Source organism: Emydura macquarii, unplaced genomic scaffold, assembly GCF_026122565.2.
Source record: "Emydura macquarii macquarii isolate MOO-44397 ecotype Brisbane River unplaced genomic scaffold, CSIRO-AGI_Emac_v2 contig_2205, whole genome shotgun sequence".
Lineage (NCBI taxonomy): Eukaryota > Metazoa > Chordata > Testudines > Chelidae > Emydura > Emydura macquarii.
Window position 1 is genome coordinate 9,120,149 of NW_027132342.1, and position 13,410 is coordinate 9,133,558.

At 38.7% G+C, this 13,410-nt stretch overlaps 1 protein-coding gene across 4 annotated transcripts in view; it reads right to left on the reverse strand.

Annotated features, from left to right (window-relative positions):
• The window catches only part of SCUBE1 (signal peptide, CUB domain and EGF like domain containing 1), a 295,960-nt gene that overhangs the window by 37,198 nt on the left and 245,352 nt on the right, over nucleotides 1–13,410 (reverse strand). For 3 of the 4 annotated variants that reach the window (XM_067559335.1, XM_067559338.1, XM_067559337.1), the window contains 6 exons: nucleotides 11,975–12,094; nucleotides 10,169–10,261; nucleotides 8,079–8,195; nucleotides 5,231–5,389; nucleotides 3,825–4,028; nucleotides 1,785–1,946 (listed from right to left, as the gene is read on the reverse strand). In XM_067559335.1, the coding sequence (XP_067415436.1) occupies nucleotides 1,785–1,946; nucleotides 3,825–4,028; nucleotides 5,231–5,389; nucleotides 8,079–8,195; nucleotides 10,169–10,261; nucleotides 11,975–12,094 (855 nt within the window). The remainder of the gene's footprint in view (nucleotides 1–1,784; nucleotides 1,947–3,824; nucleotides 4,029–5,230; nucleotides 5,390–8,078; nucleotides 8,196–10,168; nucleotides 10,262–11,974; nucleotides 12,095–13,410) is intronic. The other variant, XM_067559336.1, reaches the window with a different exon arrangement.

A 13,410-nucleotide genomic window follows, 5' to 3' on the forward strand; every position in this document is an offset into this window, starting at 1 on the left:
TTTGGCCAATGTACATGGCAGAGGGGCATTGCTGGCACATGATGGCATATATTACATTGGTAGATGTGCAGGTGAATGAGCCCCTTATGGTGTGGCTGATGTGGTTAGGACCTGTGATGGTGTCACTAGAGTCTATGTGTGGGCAGAGCTGGCAACGGTGTTTGTTGCAGGGATAGGTTCCTCGGTTAGTTTTCTTGTTGTATGATATACGGTTGCTGGTGAGTATTTGCTTCAGGTTGGGGGCTTTCTGTAAGCAAGGATAGGCCTGCCTCCCACAGCTTGAGCGAGTGAGGGATCATCTGCTAGGATAGGTTGTAGATCCTTAATGATGTGTTGGAGACTAAAACAGCTACCCCTCTGGAACTCATGCCATAATACTGAGTCTCAACCCTGATCTGGAGACACCATCTATAGGAGTGAGAGAGTTATTCTGTCTCCATGCCTATTCAGTCCTTGGCTTCTCTGGTGAAACTGCCAGTAAAGTAGCCATATAATGAAATCCATCATAATAATTGGCCAGCAGCACACCTCCAAATCCCATGGAATTACCATCCTTGTTAGGCAGTAGGCATTGCTGTTTAAAGAAGGCTAAAATTAGTTCCCTGGGAAATGCCCTACCTAAGGAGATTTCCTCAGTAAGTAGAGTGAATTGCATTTATGTGAACTCCACTGTAATTTAACTTCAGAGTCACTTGCTTTCTTGCAACTTTAACATAGCTTGGGTTATGCACAATAGTCACTCAAAACTTGTAGCATATTTTTTATGCCTATATTGTAAAGACTGGGAGTTGGGGATTTTAGCACATGGTGAATGTGTTACTACATGTACAGTAATGCTGTTGAAGCCATGTACAAAAGTACTGTTAATTAGAGGTGTCTAGAACATTTTCAGAGACACATAGTTTAATTGAAATATGCTGTTTCATCAAAGACAAAACACTCCTTGGACATGTATTGATTTTGACATGTTTTTGATGGGAAAGTCTCTGAGGTCCAGGGTAAATTCTCTGGTCACTTAAAGAGAGAGAAGGGCAGTGGGGAGGGGGAAGCTGAGCTTTTGAATCTGAAAACAAATATTTCAACACAATTCCATTTAGTGAAAATGTTTGGAAGGCTTTGTTTTCATTTCAGTGCAGATCAAAAACAAATTTCAGACCCTCAAAAACTGTAGCAAAATGGAGCTGTAGTCCTCCAGCAAGCTGAACTGTTGATATAATCAGTGTAGGATGGCACAATCTATGTAAATGTAAGTTTTATTTTACCCACAATCTATTTTTATTTCATTTTGGCGGAAATAAAAGTCCACGTGGTTGAAAACCTGTAGTTATTTCACTATTTTTCTAGTTGTTCAATTAACTCATCTAGTGATTACCAGCTCAAAGTTAACACGTATGTACACACTGTTTGATATGAGATACCATAGTAACCTGTAGTACCATGTAACCTATCCCTTTGGCGCATAATGTACCATGTCAATGGACCCTGAGAGGGGAAGATATCTCCAGAGTTGCATGCCTGACCTTAAGCAAAGTGCACTGTTTGGTCTGCTTATTTGCCTACTACTACGTAAAATGCAGTTCCAGCTTACTTTTACTTAATAGCAATGGTGCTGTGTGAACACTTGGAACAAATAGAAAGATTTTTTGGTATTACTTTAAGTGTACAGAGTTCTTTCCTGTTAGCTTTACCAGGCAGAATTGTGGAAGGCTTTCCCCACTTTTAGCCTCCATACCTTGATTGTGATTGGATTGCATCTACTCCTTTTATAATCAAACTAAACTTGCCTCCACATTCTGACACATTCCGTGCGCCTGCTATTCCCTGTCCGTCGTTACTTGGGCAAGGTTCACAAGTAAGTTGACCTTCTGTGTCTTGGTACGTTCCTGGTGAGCAAGGAATGCACTGATTATGTTCTCCACTATAATAGGTTCCTGTGCTGCAGGTAACTGAGAAAAGAAAAGCAAAATCTACATAAAGACCTTCATTTTGATAATATAGCTTTGCCTTCATATCAAACATCTATAGAAGATGGAACAATTTGACTTAGCTCCACCATTCGGAATATTGGCTGGTTCAACCTGGGGTGCGAGCGCCCAGATATTTACATCATCCACCCTTGCCCTCTGCTATTCAACAGCAGAATACTGTGCTCCTGTCTAGTGTTGCTCATCTCACATGAGGCTGCTCGATGTAGAGCTTAACGAAGCTATGCGTATTGTTTCCGGGACTTTAAGAACAACTCCATTGCCATGGCCACTGATATTTAGCAACATAGCACTGCCTCATATTTGCCATGAAAAGGCCTCTTTCACGTTGCTGGCTGAGATCTGAGAGAATATCGACTTGCTATTGTACGCAGACCTCTTTGACCACCCACAAGCTTGCTTGTCTTTTAGACACTCTTTATGGTCATTTATGTCACCACAGGACATGACAGTGGAATCTGTTTGGTGCAACGAATGGTCAATGACAACAGCTGTAAATCACTCTCTCATCACAGACCCAACCATCTGTCCATCAGGTTTTGATCTGTCAAGGCACCTGTGGTCATCTCTGAACCAGTTTCGAACTGGACAGAGCAACTGTGTGGCCATTCTCTTTAAGTGAGATTTTTTCTAATGGCCTGTGATACAACTGTGGTCAACTTCAGACTAAGTTGCATATCATTGTCAAATGCCCACTGACTTATTTTGATGGTGGGCCACCGGCTCTCCACCTGGCTGATAATGACGCCATTAAATGGCTGGGCGCATTGCCCATACGCCAATGATAACCATTACCAAAGACACTTTACAGATTTTGGGCCAGATCTTTAGGTTGAGTAAACTGGTGGAACTCCACTGTAATCAATGGCACTAGGTCAATTTACAACAGCTGAAGATCCATCCTGTATTGTTTAAACCATTAAATGATATTTTTCTACAGTTAAACATTTATCAGACTTATGCTTCCAAAAGAGTTAACTCAGTTTTAAAAATGTATATTGTATTTAAGCAAGATGCTCTTTCATAATGGATGGAGAATTAAGTGAATTTTTCATTGATGGTAGATACATGTAAGTGGTGGTTTTATGGGAGTTGTAAATAAAAGGTCTACACTCTGAGGGCATGATTAGATCACATAACGATGTCATGGATTTCTCCAAAGGCCATGCATCCCATCTCATATTGTATACTTCCTGACAGTGGAATGGTTTTACTATCAGCCATTCTAAAGACTTACATTAATCCATATGCTCGTACAACAAGAGGATATGTGATTACCTTAAACATTCTATAGCACTAGGTCTATGGGATAAAGCCTAAGGGTTTCTAAACTACATAGCTAAAATTTTCAACCCAGCCTCTAAATTAGTGTGTGTGTGTGAGAGAGAGAACCAGGAAATCAGACATCTAACTATCAAATCCACACATGCAAATTCTATTCTTTTTCCATGTAAACAACTGGGGGTGTAAAACTTCACTGAAAAAATGTATAGGTGGGTTTTGAAAATTTGACCCAAAGTAGCTATAGTGGTGTGGTTAGTAGAAAAAAAATAGCTGTATAAGTGGTGAATTAGGACATAGTGGCGAGAACTGGAGTAAAAGGGTTAGCAGTAGGATCTGACTTCCAATAAGGTCAGAATCTGGCAACTTGGAAATCAGTTAAACCAGACTATCCTTGTTCTATATAGAATTAGACCAGGTTAACCTGTTTTTGGTTTATCTAGATTCTCTAGGAATCTAACAAATTTACTATATGGCTTACTGTTGACCATTTAAGGTTTCGTTATTTTTTGGGTGCTGTTGGGTCAGAATGTAACTCCAATATTTTCTGGGACTTACCACATTTTCCATCCTGCAGCACTTGTCCTGTACTGCATGCTTCATGTCCTTCAGTAGCCTTAGCTGGCTTATGAGCCACTTCGTACTCTGTCCCAGAAAACTGAATGTAAAATTGCTGTTTGTTAATAGATTTCCTCAATGTTTTGATTGCCGTTTGAAGCTTCTGCTCCATTCTTTTCCGCACACAGTCAAGGTTACAGGTGTCTAGGTGGGAAATAATAAGAAAACTAGAAGCAATTGAGATTCATGTTTAAGCAAAGATGATCAGTAAAAAATTCTCAACCAGCATCCCACACTAGGTGTTGGAAAATATTTTCATCCCTCTGGTACTTCGTTCACTTCTCTTTCTGTGGCAAGTGTCAAAGAAGTTGTATTTTTTAAAAAAATGCTGGAATCAGCTAGCTAACTAGCTGGGTTGGCTTTAGGAGATCTGAAAGGGACAGTCGAATATGCTGTGCTCTAGCAAACTAAACTTCTCAATCCATAACTGCACATGGAGCTTTGATCTTGTCTCAACTCGAGCATAAAAAGCTCCAACACTGGTTCTATTGACTGTGTATAGGGAGAGATATGGTAAACACATCACATCAGCTGGCAGAGCCACACTGGCATCAAGTGAGCATATCCTAAACTGTGTTAAGGGGTGTGGCAGTGGCTATTGCTACGTGGATTCCTGGAGGTATTAGTCATTGTCCCCTACAGTATATTTCCAAGGATTTTATCCAGTTCCATTTTAAAGGACTCAAATAGTGGGTCCTCCACAATTCTATTTGGAAATGTTATTCCATTGTTTAATACATTCTTGAATATTGAAATATTTATGATATTCAGCATAAATGTCTCATTCATTTTATATCGTAATGCTACACCCTGGAGAGCCCTAAACAATTCTTCTCGATCCTGAACTTTCTCCACCTGGCTGCCAAAATATAGGTATGTTGAAATGCATGATAAAAAATATTTGATTCGAGTTCAGCAATCTATATTCTAGAAGATGTCTTTGTAGCTGATGTTGTTGTGAGACATCTCTTAAAAGGAAGCAGCAATGAGCCAATCCTGTATCAATGAACATATCTCTTATTACTAGAGATGAGTCCAGATCAAAATCCAAGGATCTAAATACCTCTGAACTTTGTAGAAATTTAGCTCTAGATCCGATCTTGGGGCCCACCTATAGCTATTAGCTGAATTTCATGCTGTATCTTACAGCCATTCTGACAACAGAACTTCCACTGAAGTCAGTGGAAGTTCTGAGTGGGGACGGGCTGTTGCGTTATGTTTTGGGTAATGTGCTTTGCAGACTGGCCTGGTGAAACAGCAGCAGAGAGATTATAGCAATTGTTGACCACACTGAGGTACTGCTTTTTGGTTTCCCCACCAACCACCAGAAAAGATGTTCCACAAACCTGAGACTTCCTCAGACTTCATCTCCACTTCGAATTCAGCAGTGATATGGGACACTTCTTTCGATGGTGACTTGCGGCCCCGACGTTTTTTCTTGGAAGAATCACACTTGAGGTTCACAAAGGTCACCTGGCAGTTGTCTGTACAAGGGAATTGACCTCCTTTGCATAACAGAAGTGACATGGAAGAAAAATCAAGTAGCAAGGTAGCAAGTGACAAGCTGGTGTGTGATATTTCAGCTGGGTTAACATTAATAGCTCTGGCAGATTTTGTAACATTCCACATGCATTGTTAGACATACCCTTATTTGTGCAATGTTTGCTTTTTGTAAGTGAGGGCAGGAAAAGAAGCCCAGATAGCACAGACATAGAATGGCAATACTTAACTGTGTGTTGATACTGTTTGTGTCTTTAATAATGATAATAAATATTTTCCACATACCATGTCTAAGGATATGGAAGCTCTTTACAAACATTAGTTAAAATCAAAGTTGTTACACTTAGTTTATTGATGATTAAATAGTCAGAGAGTTCACTTGCACAATGTCACATTATGAGAGAGAGGCAGAGCAAAGACAAAAGTCTAGAAGGATAGCTTCCCAGTTGTGTCCTAGCCAGTAGACAACATTTATATTATGATAACCACTAGGCCATGAAGTTTTTCAAAATTCCTTTGTGTGGAAGGCTATAAAAGTTTTAAGTTAGGTGTATTTGGTCCAGGAGAATTGAAAAGATTATTTAAAAACACAGACCTACTAAGGAGGAAGGGAGTAATCTCAGTTAGGAGACAATTAGATAAGCATTTCTGTGCCTGTACAGAGGTTTAGAGGCTATCCACCTAGCTTTTAATAACTAAGTGACATAATGGCTCTTCCAGTGCCACAGTACATGACACTACAACACCAAAGCCACCAAAAGTATTTCATTTTGGGTATGGCATTATGTTATATAATCCTATTGTTAATTATACAATTGGTAGCATTAATTCAAGTCAGATGAAATTATGGATATAAAGCAAATAGATAGCAAAGTGTAGCGCAAATGCAGCCAGGAAAATATACTTACAATATGGACTGAAAAAGAATATCTATGACTTTCAAAATGGTTTTGATAGCCACATGTTATTGAAAGGAAACAACCATGTTGACAAGATAGCACTTTAGGCAATAGAATAATTCTTTTTTACTGGTGCTTTGAAAATAAGAGCGAGGAGAATATTTACATTGTTTTTCATTTACTTTAATAATTTATCTTAATCTACAATCTTCAAATCATCAGTAATATCATATAGTTTTTATTTAGTGTTCATGTACACATTTTTTTAAAAAATAAGAGAATTTCCAGACAAATCTATGTTAAAATGGAATTGGGAGTATATAACAGTAATTTGGAGTAAAATACATTACTGAGATGTTGCAATTATAAAAAAGATAAGTATTATAAACCCAGGAAATTCAGAATTAACATGTTTGGACTTCTTTTAAATTTAACCATACAGCATGGAAATGCAAAATTTGGGCACCCAAATAACCATAAATTTGCCCTGCAGTGACACCAGGAGGAAAAAAGAAAAGAAAAACTTCTAACATATTTTTAAAAATAATTTGCCATAATCTACTCAGGGAAATCTACAAAAACCTCAAACCAGAATCCTGTAATTGAAGTGCAGGTAAAGTTTACCTGTTGCGGAACCATTTCAGACTAGGACCTCAATTAACAGGAGTGGACGGATATCTAATTTGTGCAAGGCAAATGCCTCTGTTTTGACTTCACTTGACATCTCAAAGATATGCCATGGTATATGTAATTAAAAATGATTAAATCTTTATCACTTAAAACCTCTCTCTCTTTTCTGTTCATCTTTGAAAGGGATGCTCAAAACAAACCTCTTCTGTGTTACTGATAACAGCCTAGATTACTGAAATGGAAATAGTTTAACAATCTACTTTCCATTTCACTATTTATGCTGTTTATTTACTTTTGGTCCTTCACTCTGTTTGGGCACTCAGTCTACACAGGTCAATCTCATTTTGTATTTAGTCAGCTTCTCTTTCTTGTTCCTGTGCTCACAGTCAGATAACAATCCCACTCTACTGTGGTTGCAGTTACTACACAGGAACGTACAAATTAAAAGAAAAAATGTAATTAAAAAGAATTAATGAAAATATTTATATTCATATCAAGATTTATAAAACTCAAATCCTGGGACTTCATTTCTGATTTTGCTAAAATTGGAAATTGTGTCTAACTCCCTCCACTTTCTTGATCATTTTTGTAATACCATAGCTAAACACTCCAGTATAAGGAAAACAGATTGAAGACTGCATGGTATATTAGATTTAGATTATAAGCTTTCCTGTGCAGGTGCTGTCTCTTCTGTTTTTGTATAGCACCCAGCACAATGAGATGCCAATCCTAGCATAGTAAAATTAAATTAGTAATAATATATCTTGCTATCATAAATTTTCTTTTATAAATCTAATTATAGGAAACAACAACAACAACAAAATCTAGCTGACATGGTGTCATTCCATTTCCCCTTGGCCAGTCACTATTGATCTCATGAGAATTCTACCATTGACGATGCCAGAAACTTAGCAAGACCACCTGGATTCATGAGATTTCTGCCATTTTGGGCCAATACCTGGTAAAAACAACTGTAAATTTTCAGCACTGTCAAAGCTAAAACCTAGCCCAAATTCAGCTTGAATCTGAATCCTGGTCTGAAACCTAATCAAGGCCCAAATCTGTAAACCATAACATTCTCCTGCTGCACAATAATCACAAGTTATCAAAACAAACTAAAAGAACCATTGGTGGTTCTCTGCTCACGTTATGAGAAATCACATACCTAAAATAGCTTGCTTCCCAGCATCTTTAATCTTTTCTTTGCTGCGAGGCCGTAAATGGCACTTTGCATCTTTAATTTTAAAACGAGCTTTCTGTTTGATCGGTGGGGCTAAAGAATCTGTTGAAATAAAATTAAAAGTTATCATTCCTAATGTAGTCTTAAGGGGCCCTGGCATCTATTTTTTAATTGAAGCTATAGTCTTCCTGCAACATAAAGAAGAGACAGGACTCTTCAAATCTATAAATCTTTATTTACCTTGCGTACATTCTATATGTGACTCTTGCAAAAGGATTAATTTCCATAAGGCTATTCTGTCCACAAACAGCTAAGAATAGCCTCAGGCCTACAGAGACTCATCAGCCAATGAGAGTTTGTTCAGTGAGTGTGATTATACCTTGATACTAAATGGGTGGGCAGAGAAATGAAGAAACCAACTGAACTGCCATTCTTCCTTGCCAGTTTGCCTGTGCAGTCTTGGTGGTGTTTGACTGAATTAGTCTCTTATTCAGAATAAAACCAATTGCTGTAATTTTTCTAACTCTACTCCTGACTCTCCAAATTACTAAGGATTTAATTCTGATCTCACTTATGCTAATTTAAATCAGAAGTAAAATTGATTAAATGGAGATATGACTGTTGGCAGTTTAAAACTATCCCTTGCCTATATGGCAAAAAGAACTGCTTTTAACTATCTTACTGCAGTCTATGGCTTGCAAACTTTATTCTCTCTCTTACAGTCAAGTCAAATTGTGTCTAGCAGCAGCAGCAGCAGCAGCTGATGTTAAGTTTGCAGGACTCTAAAGTTTTGCTATACAACTCAGGGTTGATTGGAAAATGTAACTGTTGCTTGCCTTTCTAGAAGGGATAACTACCTTTGAACCATCTAACTGTAGCTGGAAAACCTAGACTCAATTTCTCTCCTTCCCAGTCAACACAGACCTCTTCTGATCAGGGCATTACCAGACCACACACTTCAAACTGATGCTATGTCTCATGCATGCTCAGCGGTGCACCACCTGCTTTTCCTGTGGCAGCACTTGTGCATCTTATTAGTTAACTACTTTAAGTGTCCAATTTACATTTACAGGCTTATCTACCTCCCCTCTGACAGGCAGCTCAGTTTTATTGCTCTGCTTATTCACATCCAACCATCAAATAAACTCATACCCCGGCACCCCCAATATACATTACGTATATATAAAATATGCATTTATAAAACTGGAAAATACAACCAGAAGAATAATCAGTCCTCCATTCAAGGAAAATAGGCAGTGCAGGTAGTGATGCCTAAACTTAGTTATCCGACACTTCCCATTCTAATGCCCAGGTTTCAGTTGCTTATAATTTAGCTGAACTTTAACCATTTGGGCTGAAATTTTCTATGCTAGATATCTGCCTCAGGCTGGATTAATTTGAAAAGTTTTAGCAAAAATAGTTCAGCCATTTTGGAGAACAAGATTAGGGAAAAATTCATTGTTTGCCCATGTTGAAAAAAGTTCTTTCAACTACTTTGGTGAAAAGCTCTAACACCTCCATGCTCTGGAGCTAGGACTTAACATTTAGTGTGGGAGTGGGGGACACCCTGGTGCCAAGGATGTGCCTTTTACTGCTCTTGTGAATATTTGCCCAAATTTGCCCAATTTACAAGCTTCTGGAAAAAAAAAATGCAGTTTGCACATGCTCAGTAGAGAGGTGTTAGAGTTTGGCAGCTAAATTCTCAAAAAATCAATCCTCATTGAACATGCTCCAGATCCTCAGGCTGAACTGTGCATGCATTATCCTCACCAACCAGCTGAACATGTTCCTGCCCAGGACTGCAGGATCAGTGGAAACAATACTATGTGATCATGTAACTAAAGACAGAATCTAATGCATATTCACAAAGGGGCCTAATGGCTTGCACGGACAATCTTAATTCTGGCATTTCCTAACTTTTGAGTGCTTGACTTTGCAACGCTAACGGTCTTTTAAAATATTTTTTGGATGTTATTTATATATCTATACCCATCAATATCTATGTATATATAAAAAAGTGTGCACACACATGTACACAAGCATGCACACAGGCGCATGAATTGTTTAGCACCTACCTGCACAACTGGGAAGTGTCATGTTGCGCTTTTGTTGGGCTTTGCCTTGCTGTATTGGAACTCCACAGCTCAGTGTATAACTATTCTCTGAATCTGAATAGATATGAAAAAGTGCATGCATAGTGAGGCGTATCAAAAAATCCTTTCTGAAGCATTCCCCTCACTCTTCATTCATCAGCACGAACACACGATTTTTGAATAATCATATGAGTTACCTACTTTATGTGTCTAATTAACATTTTAAAGGGTTGAAATGGACACAGACTTAGGTTTGCCAAAGTCTACCTGTTTCCTATTGTTGATTACACATTTTATATTCTTCCAGCATTGGAATTCCACATCTTACATACAACAAGGCGGGATGCTAACCACAAATCATTTAAGGGTAATGATCAGCATGTACTTTATTTTGTTAGTACATCACAGAGTTACTGGGCTTTGATAATCTCAGTTAATTCATAAATACACCACATGCTCTGTTGAGTAATTCTCATTTCAGCCATTTTGACAGAATTTTTAGCAGAAAAAAATATAAAACACTTAGGGCCATAATAAGGCGTATTTGTTGCATGGTCAAAATTGTGCAATTATGTGTGCAAATTAGGTACAAACAGAGTTTTACCCATCTCCGCTAGACTGCTGATAAAACTAGAATCTCTGCACAGCATTTAACATGAGTACCAAAAGCACCATATTGTATAAAGAGGAGATGGACGGCATAGGAACAGTTAATATTAAATTTAAAAAAAAATTACCTAGATAGAGAACAGGAACTTGTAGTAAGTGATGCAGCAAAATATAGGCAACAAAAGTTGCGGTATGTGTTTGTGCATGTATAGTGGAGACCCAGCCAGACTAGTTTAGGAACAGCTGATTCCAGCCTCCTCGTCAATGCAGCAAATATCACAGTTGAGGAAGGGTTGTTGCCATTCAGTTTATATTCAGCTTTAAGGGTAGGAAGTTTCCTGCCTCAAAACTAGATCTGATAGAGAATGTCCATTTATTGTGTGTCTCCCAGGATAAAGTTATGATGAGGTAAGTGTTCAGATCATCCCATTGCTCTGCAAACGCCTTGTGTGAGCGAAGTTCTTTACTGTTGTGGCTCTGGAGTTCAAGTTGTTCATTATGACCTTCCATGCCCTAAATAGCCTGGAACCTGCCTGAGGCCTCTTTTCTCTCCATGCCATATTGCCACAGTTGGGCTGCTGGTGGGGTGCGTACATGAGGGCCCCTCAACTTTGGAATTCACTCCTTATCCTTGGCCAACCACCCAAATATGCTGACTCTCAGGTTATAATGTAAAGTCCATCTTCCTAAACAGATATCTGGGGAGGGATGAGGTGACTGTAGTGTTATGGTGAAGAGTTGGCTGGAATTTGCTGAAGTTAATGATTTCATTTATTCAAGTTTCTGGAATTTGCTGAATTAATAATTTCATTTAGTGAAGTTTCTCTTTAGCATTGCATCCTTGATAATGCATTAGTCCTTCGTATCCTTTCACTAGGTTTTTTAGTACTTCTTTTATTGTTTTCTCAAATGTCACTTATATTTAATTACATAGGGCCCAATCTTGCAATGAGAGTTGAGGGGGCTTAGCAAGTCACAGGATCAGGCCCTTGTAGCGTTCTGTAACAGTGTTTAATGATCATTTGCACATGTACTTTAATCTACAATTAATGCTTTCCCCTTTGCATTTGTTCATAATAAAAACTTAATGAAAGCGTTAGAAATAAAATAAAGTAAAAAAAAAAAAGGTCACTTTATGTACAGACAGAACTAGACATGAAAATGCTACATTGTACCAACCTGGAATAAAAAGTGTATTGGAAAGGCATGACAAAAAGCAGCTCTCTATTCCTCCTGATTTACTACAGACAAGTTGAGCCTTAGGAGCTGGCTTGGCATTTGGGAGGCATTTCACCATCTCTGAGGAAGAAGAAATGAAAAATCAAACACTGTGCAACCTGGAAGCGTTAATGGGCCACTCCCTGACAACAGTGAAACACTGAATTATTAGTAGAGATAGGCAGGAATCATAATCCCAAATCTAAACATCCCTGAGCTTTGTGTATGTTGGGGGGAGAATATCTGAAATCTTAACTTGAATCTGGATTTAAAGTTTGCACCTGGCTTGGCTGCATCAGAAAATCCCCCCGATTGGAATGATAAAAATCCAGATTTTGAAGCTTGAGTGCAGTGCTAGTTATTAGAACAATTCAGTGCAAAATCTAGTCACAGAAGTGGACAGGTGATAGTATTCATATTAGATCACTTTCCTTTCTTTCTGTAATATTACCCTATTCATGTTGTACTCTGGGCCCCACTGCAACAACTGACACAGGAGTCACTCTCAGTAAAACTTGTTTATTTAAATTCCTGACAGAGTGGTGTTTTCCATTTCCTAGCTCCAGCTCTCACTGACTATGCTGCCTACACCTCTTTCTTTTTAATTCCAGCTCCACCTTCAACTTTCTCATCCCGGAATAGGAAACCTCTAAAGAGAGCTGAGATGCTTTAGGAAGTGCTGGTGATGAGTCAAGCAAGAGGCATTTCTCCCTCTGAACCAATGCCCCAGCACAATGTTATGAAGAGACACGGTGTTATAGAAGGGGATGTATTTCAGATGACATCCAAACAGAAGTTCTGACCGCTTCTTATCAGTGTAAATACCATGGCACATGCCTTTACAGGAGCGTAACTCTTGTTTCCTGGAAGCATGCCAATATATTGTAATTCCTACCTAAATCCCCCACTCAGTTTCTTTACAGGAGGAAGGCAGAGTCTTCTGTAGCCTTTAGTTTAGGAACTGCTAATTAAAGTGTCATTTGGATAAGTTTTCTTCATTTCCCATCCTGAACTGTTATGTAATTTTACTGTGAGCTGTTGAACAATATCTGGGATTCAGCCCAAAAGTGAATGCATGTCAGTGATGGAGTAAGTGATCCCAAAACAGGGTTTAAATTGAAATCCTTTCAGATGCAAGGAACTATTTAAATGTAAATCATGATTATAAATGTAAATGACTATTATATGCATTTCTCAGCTGTAGCCACTAGATGTCATCAGTATCCACACCAACGCTACAATACCTCAACCAGTGGTTCTCAAACTGGGGGTTGCGAGGTGATTATGGGTAGGTGGAGGGAGGGAGATGTCGTGAGCTGTCAGCCCCTGCAAATGCCGTGGCTGCAGCTGTCAGCCCCACCCATGGCTGACAGCCAGAGCCCTTCAGAGCTGGGTGG